The following is an 11740-nucleotide window of genomic DNA, read 5'->3' as shown; positions in this document are numbered from 1 at the left end:
TACGTAATTTTAATCGCGAGAACTGTCACTATATACAGTATTGTAAGTATCTACGACAGCTGTTGTCACCAATTGCTACAAAAAATCATTTCATAATCTGTCCATACTTTAAGTAATCTCGGTACTGATTATAAACTTGAACGTTTTACTGTCAAACATTTGCTTTCCACTTATCAAATTAACACTGGTTGTGAAACCATTTGCGAGCAGAGGGATCTGTATAGACCTGACAGTTTAATTTTGTCGACACTGCTCTCCAGTTACGTCCGACCCAAACGCTCGTAAGAGGTTGTGCCCCTGTTCAGACTTGCATTAAATCAGACATAAAACTTGCAGAATTTCTTGCCAGTCTAATAATGTAGCTGACGAACAGCTGAAATTACAGGTATTCTCTAAAAAGTACACAACCAGTTACAAATATAAGAAATTATTTTATTTTCTTCACTAAAATGCAGGCAGAACTCACGTACTCCTATTTCGGACTTCATTGCATGTTTAAAAACGGACACAAACTTTATATAATATTTACTGTATAATTTCTCGTTATGTAATATTAATTTTTCAGAAACACTGTAATTAAAAGTGGTAAAATGATATATCTCAACAAAGAGTAAAATTGTACGTGTTCAACTTTTCTTTGTGATTTTTGCATTGGCAACACTGGCTGCAATGTAAATAATAACGTAAACTGAAATCAAATGCACAAATACCGAAACAAGTATCAAAAGTCAGTTGACAATTAATTGTCACTTGTTAGTAAGGTTATCTGTTGATCATTAGAAAAAGGTAAACAAATAGGTTGTGTTTGTTTTATACTATAATTACAGGTTTGTATATAAAGCTGGATTTCTATGAAATTATTTTAGATTAACCTCTAGATAAGTGTAAATACATGTTTATTATTTGTTTCTAAAGTGTAGTAGTTCTTTATCTAATTTATTCACTGTATCACAAGCAAACTCTGGTGTCCAGCATTAATCACATGATAAGTTAACTTGATAACCCAGTTTTTAAACCAATAACATGGTATGTAGAATCTTGGAGCATTGGAAAAAAGGTTTATTGTACTATCACTAGTATAAACGAATACAACATTTTCCAATATAATTTTTATTTTGTGCAAGGTCTCTGTGAACCAAAGATTCCATTATCAGGCACTTCACAAATAATTACAAAAAATATATTTTTTTTTCAATAAAACGAAAGGTGCTCCTGAAGCCCACACTGATGGCCGGAGGCACTTGTCTCAACTCGATAACAACTAATTAATTTGTAGCTCAAAATTTTATGAAAAACATTGTTCATTTGGATCAAAATTCTGCTCATTCAGTATTGTTTTTCATTTACGTTTGCAGAGATAGCGCCACATCCGATAACGTCATCACGAGGTTGAATCATGGTCACAAAAGGTCACGTGATGCCCGATGTGGATGTAGAACATGGAAATATTGCTCCGCGCTTGAAAAGTTGTTCCATTTTTGATGTTCTAGAACTTTTCCATTTTTGATTTCTCATTTCCACTCCGTCAAACCTTATATTGTTTTGTTCTGTAGGACGATTCCAATAAGTTAATAACGCGAAATTTGTATTTTGCCGCTCCGGCCGTTAATGTGACAATTACCCAAACAATAAATTACCATATATATCATTAGCAAGGAAAGCATGCTTGGAGGGAAGTTGTGTAGTATAGCTTTTAATACGTTTTAGGGCTGCAGTATAATAAGGGGCCACCAACACAACGGATGATGGTTATCGAATTATATAGAATCATTGATATTCATGACCATTTAAAGGTGAAAGCAAAATGTCGAACCAAATAATGAAGGCTAATAGATATTTGAAAGAGCAATATGGTTTGGCTAGTTTTCAGTATTAATTTAATTTACATATTATAATATAATATATAATTACAAAAAAAAATTACATTTACTTACCTTATTTATTTTCTAGGATAAACGTAACTGCTTGTGAAACAAAGAAGACATGTACGTCACTGTTCTTGCTGCCAATAACTAAAACATATGATTTTAGTTTTGAATTTATTTCTAAACACGTTTATACTTTGAATAAATTTTGAACAATGATGTCAAATTCAATAAAGGTTTAGGCTTTAAAAATGTTAATATAGAGAAGCTATATTTTTATATGTAAAAGAAATTAATTTTTTTTTTTATTTGTATAAAATAACTAAGTTTTATTTAAAGTACTCTTGAGCTGCGTAGTACTAATTATTACTTCACAGGGTAGACATGTTTAATAGCATTTTGTTTTCCTGAGGGAAAAGGTCAGTTTGTCCCCACGCTTAGTCCTAAAAGGACCTTTGTGCCTCCCTTACTTTCATTCTGTGTCCTGAAAGTCCGAGACTTTTGCAAAAACCAATCAGATTTGAAGGCTCCTGTTCTCTGATGTCCTTGGGGCTGAGGAGATATGCTCCCAGGAATCTTTTCCGAGTTTCTAAGATGGCAGGACAATCTAACCAAATATGCTCTGCTGATTCCTCCTCTTCACAGAGTCTACATTCGTCAGTCTGGCTAAGGCCCACCCTCATAAGATGTTTGCTTAGGGGGCCATGTCCTGTCAACATCCCTAATATCAGTCTTATATCCTCCTTATTCTGATCCAAGAGAGCTGCCCATCCTTTAAGGAGAGATAAACATTTTGGATAGTCTTAATCCTGAGGCTCTACTCCAGTTAATGTTTCTTATCCTCTTTTCTCCAATCTTTGACCAGAGCTTTGCTGTTGGAGAAGGCTATCCCGCAACCTGGCTCAGGCCCCACCATTATGGACTCCGCTCCCTTTTTGGTGAGGATGTCTGCTTTTTCATTTCCATGAATGCCCTCATGACCCGGCACCCAACCGATTGTTACTCTGTTATTCTTTGCCAGCTCAGATAGAGCATTCTTACATTCCCAGGCTGCTTTCGAGTCCAACAAACAGGTATCAAGTGCCTTTAGTGCAGCCTGACTATCAGAAAGTATTAAGTATTTTAATCCTTTTGTCCACATTTGTATGAGTCTTCTGGTAGCATTTAGAAAATGCTCGAATGTATCGCCACCATTAATCATAATTTCTCATCGATCCATATATTCTGCAAGATACTTCTGAGACCAGTTTTTAAAGATTTCTTTGTTTATAAAAACATGTTGAACCAATATTTGCATATTCATCGCCATTGTTCTTGTCGTCACTAACCTACTACATAAACGAAATAACAACAGCTGGTAATGACCTCACTAATCTAAATAAAGAAAGCTTGCACTGATAAAATTATGGATATCAATAGGTCAAATGTTGTATTCGATAGTATCGATATTTAAAATCAATAATCAACATCCAATTATGTTGGTGACCGCTTATTATACTGTAGCCCACCTAAGACCTTATAATAATTATGTAATGGATAATTGTGAACGTAATGGCTGGAGTGGCACAAGACTACATAATATTTCATTGGGGCAGAGTATGATAAGCGGAACCAGTTTTTATATTGATTAATTTGTATAATCATCAATACACAATAATGTATATCAAATACTATCAATTGATATCAACGTATAGTAATTTATAGATCTATAGACATAATAACAATCGTGTTTGATACTAAAATAATTAGTTTAATACACACAGTAACAATATCATAAATAAATTAAGGAACCATAACGATAACAAAAATAATAGGAAAGTTGTGAAACTATATGTTTTTTTCTGAGTAGCAATGATTAACTGTTTTCAAGAAGTGGTTGAAAGCATCCTTTCCAAAAAACTATACCTCTCTTCTGTACAAATACTGACTGAGATTACCTACAGCAGGTCGGTTGGTATGCCAATTACACTTAATTTCATGGTCCTTCATGAAATGTAAATTAACAATAATGCTGAAATAAGGGAAATTATAAATACAACACATAATAATATAATAAAACACGTTTTATGTTAATTTAGACCTTCTAAGAATACATGTTCATATCAGCCTGACACAAGTGCCTCTGGCTACAGCATCATCTTTCATCATCAAATTCTAGATGGTCTGATCATGAATATCTTCGGCCATTACTGCTAGCTTGGAAACGAAACTTGACAAAACAAAATAATAATACTGTGAATTTCCATAACCATAACTACCAATAACCAATTATCTTGTACCAAACGGTAGTTCCACTTGTAACGCTCTAAAATTCCATATTTGTCATTTTTATCCTATAAAACCTTATGTTGTTTTGTTTAGGAGGACGATCGCAATAGGTTTAATAATGGAATCACGTTACCGGTGTGGATAAAAATAAATTTGAAAATAATGAGAACAGATTGAACCAAAACTTTCTACAAACGAATAAATAGTATAAAAAACAAACACAGGTTTAATAAATAAGCAAAACTAACGTAACCATAACTTTCTTATTTAATATGTATGTAACATTTATATTTATATACCATATGGTAAATTCCGATCACATGAAAAAAGCTTTTCTCTTTTTAAAAATAACACATGATGAGCTCATACTCTCATTCTGAAAAAACATAATGACCAATTTTAAAAAGGAATCAATAATTTTCCTAATATTGTATCTGTTCACGTAATCCACAAACAAACATATAAATAATTTTAATAACTAATTGACGGTATTAAAGTAATGCGAGTAATGACTACCATGGCTATCTGTGAGACAACGAACAGGGGTACGGGACGCTTGTTGATGCTGTACTAAGCTGTTCTGACCACAACATTCAGATCAGCAATCGGGAGCAGATAACACTGAAAATCATAGATAACAAGAAGCACAGCACACAAATATAACCACAAATTGACCTTTACATTTCAATTATTAAAAAACATAGTGATTTGTGATTTGCACTTCCTAATACAATATATATTTTTGTTCAGGAAGATGAGCAAAATACATTAATAACGTTGATATTTTTATTAGCTGCTCTGGCCGTTACCTTTACTAATACCATGTCATATTTTTAAGACTACTTTTACAATAAATTTTACTTCTAATTAGCTTAGGCCTAATTAATCCTGAGTGAATTTGGAACAATATTGTTATTCGATCGATACATTAAAGAGAGCTGGCAATAATTTATTGTAAATAGCTATAATTAGAATTATTTTGTATTTGATAGTGTAGGTATTTCTAATAGGTAATTTTGGTATCCTGATTTGATTGTGGTGGTAGCCACGTACTATATTGCAGCTTGTTAAATAAGCCAAATATCTTATTCATATTCAATTTTAAGGTAAGCTTCAGAATTGTTACACGTCTTACAAATTTATTTCTAAATAACAAATTTATATAAGGTCATAATTATTTACCTATTTAGGAATCTAGTATAAAACTTTAGAATGCAATTTTACAAATTGTATGGATTTTTCTTAATATGAGTATTAAATATTACCTTAAAAGTATCATATTTACTGAAAACCTTACATTATCCTCTTTAAATTATATATAGGCCTATCACTTAATTCTTTAATAATATTGTTAACAAGTAAATAATTTTCTAAACTTACCTATTTTCAAGCAAAAAAAATTCATGTGTATCCCTTTAAATAAATCACTTTATTCAATGCATATAAAACAAAATTTATCATCAATAAAACATGATTTCTTCATACTCTTATTGTATTATTTAACTAGCGTATTGAAATATTTACACAAATTTACAACACAGTTCACGCAAATCTTTACAAAAAACTATTGATAAAATAGATAAGTGACATCTAGGAAACTAAACTGTTCAATACAAGGTTTTGTTCAATGTCTTCAATGAAAAACTTATAGATGAATTGATAACCTCCCATGTTATCAGTTGTGAACTCAAAATTGTATAAGAATCTAAAACCACATTAAAGTCTAAAGCAGTCATAATCTCACTTTCTTGTAATGTTTCACGAGAAAAACACTCCATCTGTGTTACTGGAAGTGACCAGACAACAGTCAACCAAGAATGGCTCCAAAACATCTAGTGTGTTGTAGCTCCCAGTGTTGATACTAACAAACATATGCTGTTATATTATGAGCCAGACACCACTTGGCTGTCAATGGTGAAAATAGATAAATTGGTGAGAAAAACCAATGCTCGAGGAACGTTTTGAGCGCTGGTTGTGAAACTAAACAATCTCATGCTTAAGGGGACCCAAGCATATAATCCAGTGTGTTAAATTGCTTCATATGCTGGTTTTGTTAGAAAGCCTATTTAATTATCTATAAAATATTACAGTTTTACATTCACAAAATTGGATAATTTTAGCTTTGTATTTTGGGTGAAATATGTATTGGCAGTTTTAGCTAACTGAAACATTGGTGGTCACTAAAAGATTTCAAACTACAAGTTTTACTACATTATATTTTTTGTAGGCTGATTTAATACTTGGATTAACTTTGAAAAATGTTGTTACAGTATGTCAGAAGGCGGGAGTAGAAGTAACCACATGATTCTGGCAACTGGAGGCTATGATCACACGATCAAACTATGGCAGGCTCATACCGGCATGTGTACCAGGACATTGCAACATGCGGATTCTGTATCCTTTTTGAGTAACATTTCCGATTATAGTAAGAGATATATTGCGTTAGGGCAGTTACTACACCCTACTTGCTCATTCACCTGGCGGCGTTGCCACATTGTCATATCAGCTGATTCTCAGTATTAGGCGATGTGACGACGTTTTGCGTTCGATTGTTCTACATGTTTTTATTTTATTATTATTTTTGCTCACGTTCTGTGGCATAGTGTAAACACGTATTAATTTAAATCGTGAAAGTAAAATATTCAGGAATATAGATGAGAAGTAAAGATGAGCAGCAATGATCACTCGATTGTTGAATTCTATCGATTATCCAGTCATTAGTGATTCTTCCTCTACGGCTGGCAACACTGCCACAACCCAGGCTTGCATCGATATGTCTCTTATTATAACCTTAACTTTTTTAATCAGAAGAAGTTGTGCTGTTAACTTTAAAATCACAGATAAAGACATGTCTTATACCCTCTTCATGTATAAGGTATGATCCACATTTGAACATGAGATCTATGAGCATAGATTTTGATGAGATTTGTCCACTTGTCCGTGATTTTGATCTGGACGTGTTTCGTGTTATCAAAACCTGGCTTTCACCAGATATACCTTCTAGAATATCAAAACCCAGAGTACACAATGCTTTTTTGTGACCCGCTCGTGTCAGGGACAGCATTGTATTTGAGCAGTACTTGTGTGGTCCCTGGTATTGGGTATCTTTGTGTGATACTAAAGGTGAAAGGAATTAGACTGGGAGTTCGTTTTGTGTACAAGCCACTTAAGGTGAAGTATATCTGTGTTTCAACTCGGTTTCATTCTATGTGGATCTAGCTATTGAAGATGCTCAGAGACACAAACTTTGACCAAAGAACTGACTAAAGTGATAGACGATTCCGCTACTTTGATACACCTTATAATAGTTGAAAATCCACCGAAATTGAGTGGATCAGCATTATTAATGCTTTTACTGTAAAAATAATCAGCAAGGAACATGGATGAAAACCATAAATTTGTTTATTGTAGTATTATATACAAGAAAGAAAGTGAGAGGGCAAAACAAGATATAGTGACTTTTAAAAATTTGACTCAGAGAGAGCCATTGCAGGAATTATGGTTGACTGGAAGTATGTAAAAATATTGAGGGTGTTAACAACATTGAAATATTTATGAAAATAACACACAAAAGATCTTTGACGAGCATTCCTCAATTATTTGTAAAACAGTAGTGAGTAAACGGAAAGCACCAGCGGAGAGGTGATGAAATTTGTAGAATCGCTAAAGAAAAGAACAAGCCTAGAAATAAACATTGGAATAGAAGACAATTGACTGAAATGAATTCAAAAATATTAGAAATATTATAAACAGACTGATTTGGGAAGCGAGAAAATAATTCTTTGATCAAAAATAGTAATTATTTGATCGACCGAAAGAATATGATCATCTCTGAGAGAATTTTACAAAGTTAATAAATAAAGCATTTTAGTCTTACTCCTGAACTAAAAGTAGATGAGATGAATAAATATTTTTTATATGAGCTGTGATAATTAAGTTCTTTTTTTTAATATATTTACTAGAAACGGTCAACATTTTGGCAGAGCATTAGTAAAGCCTATCACTCGAGATGCTAGAAAAAGTTCATTTCTGTTTGTCATTTCCATCTATTTGGTCAATGTCATTCTCTGTTTTAATAACTTCTACCACCTTCCTTCCCAAAATGCGCAATAGCTTACTCAATTTCCACACCTCTTATCTAAAACCTACCCGTTTCCTGTAACGGATCGCTCATTTATGGAGTGGCGCATTGTAGGTCCCATATACCAGATAGCTTGTTATTGAATTGACTAGTAAAATGTCCTCCAACTAGCAGATCCATGAATGTGATATCTGATGGTTTTGAGTCCCACGTACGTACGATGTTTCATGACGAATCTACCGTGGATGGGTCGCATACTGAAGGTGAAATATATTATTCTGATGCCAACCCAGGCAAAGTATTGCTGAACGAACAAAGTGATTTCAGTAATGATGCGGAACATAATTTACAGGAACCAACTATATATATTATGGCAAACCTAGAAAAAGGAATAATGTAAGTATTGAGCCTGGTTTGAAATGTCCAGCCAAGAATCTCTGAGAAATGTAAGAACAGTGGTCCACAACATTTTAAGAGGTGGCCTGTCAGGTGTAAGAGGACCTGCAAGGGCATTAGCCAATAGTCCAGAAACATTGGATGTTTGGGATCATTGATTTGATAGTAAAATGTTGAACATTGTGGTGATAAACACTAATATCAAAATATGGTTGATCAGAGAAAATTTACAGGTAAATACAAATAAAAGTAAATACAGAGACACGGATATTTTGGAAAATAAATTTTATATAATAATTATTATTAGCATTGGTGTTAAAGTCAAATAATGAGGATATTAATTCACTCTTTTGTCAGATGCTTATTCCAATCCCATTTTTCAATAAATACTGACAAAAAGAAGATATATGATGCTCATAGCTCATAAGTCAAGAACAAGAGATCAAAGAAAACTTTTTTACAAAGTTCATTGATAATTAAAAAAATCAGTATTGTGTGTTGATCACAGTTACAGTTGTCAAAATGCTAATTCCATTTTGTGGAAGGTGCCCATTTTGGGTTTATATGCCCAAAAAACTAAAAAAGACTGCATAAAAGTGATGTGTCTAACCAACAAGAGAACCGACATTGTTCTCTTAGAACAAGAAACCTAGAAATTGCACACAGCCCTAAAAGGACTTTTGCACTGCTTCTGGAGTGACAGGATATTCTGGATAGATAAGGTTGGGAGTGGAGGCTGCCTCTTGTCAAGATCTATGAGGAAGGTTTTTGGACATTAATCTCAGTCTTGTATCCAGTCAAAGCAGGCAAGGGATGGTATGCCCTTATGTTTAGGCTATCAACAGCACTTAACACTCCCCCCCCCACCTACTCCCATTATAAACTAGGCCTATCAATCTACCATTGCACTCCAGAATCTTGACATTTGCAGTTAGTGATATACCTCTATAAGGATGTCCAGATTTTTGTGGCCGGTTTTTTCTGTAGGTTCAACTGGAAGGTATGTCCTACCCTCCTGGGGCGTCTAACTGATTAGAAAACTTTTAATCTTATGAATGCACATATATGCTTAGGCAAAGAATGGGAAAGTTTTTACACAATGAGAACAAAGGCTACTCCTGCCAACTCAATATGTTCTCAAGTTGTACAAACCTTGAAACAAAGAAGATGCAACCAAAAATATCACTGGAAATAACTGGTTAATACCATTTTGCATTAATATGTATATAAATAAAAGCCAGAAAATAAATCAATTATATTTTATTTATACCTAATTACCATAACCAATTATCATTTTAATTACCATACTTTTATTGCAGATATGAACAAAATAATACGTTATGTATACATAAATAAAAAATTCAGCCAATATTAAAAACAGGGTGGCTATGTTAGTAACTCCCCACACCAGTAACTAACTTAAAGTGTTGAAGATAAATATATGTTTTTTTTCTTTAATTGTAATAAAACTATCATTGATAATAAAGTTGTGAAGTTATTAGGTATAAGTTAGATATGTTTACATGCTCTAAATGGGGACAAATATATTCCTTGACACAGAACAGCAAGTGAATGCTCTGGCGATAACTCCCGACAAACAGATGGTAGCAGCTGCCGGTAAGTATCTGAATAGAAAAGTTAAAGCCAGTGCTTAATTTGCCAAAATTACGTTTCATTACCTCTCTCTGGAAAATCAAAACTTTTCCCTGGACCTAAAAAATGTATAACAATACAGGCTGGAGATTTCATATTTTTAGAATTTGTAGGAAATCATCCTCTCTTAAAAGAGATATTCTATGCCTACGAGACCACCAAAGGCAGGTCTTATAGACTCCAGTCCCTCTAGGTAGATATCAAGCACCAGTTAAAGCTAACCAAAATATCAGCATTTACTTTTTCAATATTTATCACAGTTAAAACACTGATAGCAAAACCATAAAAAATTAGTATATCAACAATACAGGGTGTTTGAAAAGTATGGGGTACGGCTTAATATTTTAAAAACCATAGGAGATAATATCTATAAACTTTTAGCACAGTGTCGTATGGCTAATGTAAACTATTCTCCCTTGAAATATTCACCATTACATGCCCAACCATGGGAGGGGGACGTGCCCACAGAGGACACATGGAAACATCCTTAAATTGAAGCATGGGTCGAGTGATACCTCGATGAAAGAGCTCACTTAAGTAAGTTGAATTTCCGCAAACCGCATCCCAAAAGGTTTATCCAATCAGAAATGGCGGGATTAGTTTTAGGTACACATTGTGACACAACAAACATTATGGGCGCTGTCCCCATATTTCTGACCTGGATCGTCGTATTCCGTGATGCGGTAGGCGGTGTTTTAACTCTACTAAACCAATGTGTTTGTTCACTGACTTTTTTTTAATTAGCAAATTATGTCATAAATTTTATAACACAATAAATACCGATTTTTTTTTAGTTTTATTATAAACCCTCATGAATATATATAACGTTTGTTAATTATATATAAATAAATATATATAAATATATACATATATATAATATATATACAAGGTGTTTTGAAGTAGTTTCAAGCTAAACATACGAGGCTGTTCATAAAGTTAACCTCTACCTCCGGTAGGTCCACAGTTGCGGGTAGTGGAGGGGAGTAGCGCGCCATCCCTGTGCATTTCCACGCACTAAGCACGGTCAGCATCGGCATCTAAGCTGTAAGTCGAGTGAACATCGTAACCTGCGCTAAGTTTAGTTATTGTGGAGCAGTTTTGAAATGTGTGCTGCAATAGAAAAATAACCGCCAAATATGTGAAAGTGCGTGCTAGTTATAAAAATAACGGTTTTTTACAGCCAAAGGATACTCTGCAGCACAATTCATCGTGAGCTTTGTGCCGTGTAACGGACCACAAGTTATGAGTGAAGGAGTTGTCCGTGAATGGTCACGTTTAATATTTTAAAAGTGGACGAGAAAAAACGTTTCATGATAGAAGAGAGGAGTGGTTAGACCATGCCTTGGTGACTGACGAACCTTCGTTCAGCCAGTTTGATGCAAAAGTTCTCGGTGAAAATCGACGTTTTCACCAAATGGCGGAAGTTGTCTACTGATTTTCCACAGATTTCTAAAGACTCTTTTGTACGAAATAGTGG

The 11740-nt window shown here is 33.8% G+C and overlaps 1 protein-coding gene across 3 annotated transcripts in view; it reads left to right on the top strand.

Annotated features, from left to right (window-relative positions):
• Window positions 1-362: 362 nt before the first annotated feature.
• LOC124367773 (target of rapamycin complex subunit lst8) overlaps window positions 363-11740 on the top strand; it is a 30141-nt gene continuing 18763 nt past the window's right edge. The window contains exons 1-3 of one of the 3 annotated variants that reach the window (XM_046824879.1): window positions 363-385; window positions 6404-6527; window positions 10176-10227. In XM_046824879.1, the coding sequence (XP_046680835.1) occupies window positions 6405-6527; window positions 10176-10227 (175 nt within the window). In that variant the 5' untranslated portion in view covers window positions 363-385; window position 6404. Of the gene's footprint in view, window positions 386-654; window positions 828-6403; window positions 6528-10175; window positions 10228-11740 lie in introns of those variants that run through there. The other 2 variants (XM_046824878.1, XM_046824877.1) reach the window with 2 other exon arrangements.

The sequence above is a fragment of the Homalodisca vitripennis genome, chromosome 8 (genome assembly GCF_021130785.1).
Source record: "Homalodisca vitripennis isolate AUS2020 chromosome 8, UT_GWSS_2.1, whole genome shotgun sequence".
NCBI lineage: Eukaryota > Metazoa > Arthropoda > Insecta > Hemiptera > Cicadellidae > Homalodisca > Homalodisca vitripennis.
Note: the sequence above shows the minus strand (reverse complement) of the source record. Positions and strands in the feature narration are given on the sequence as shown.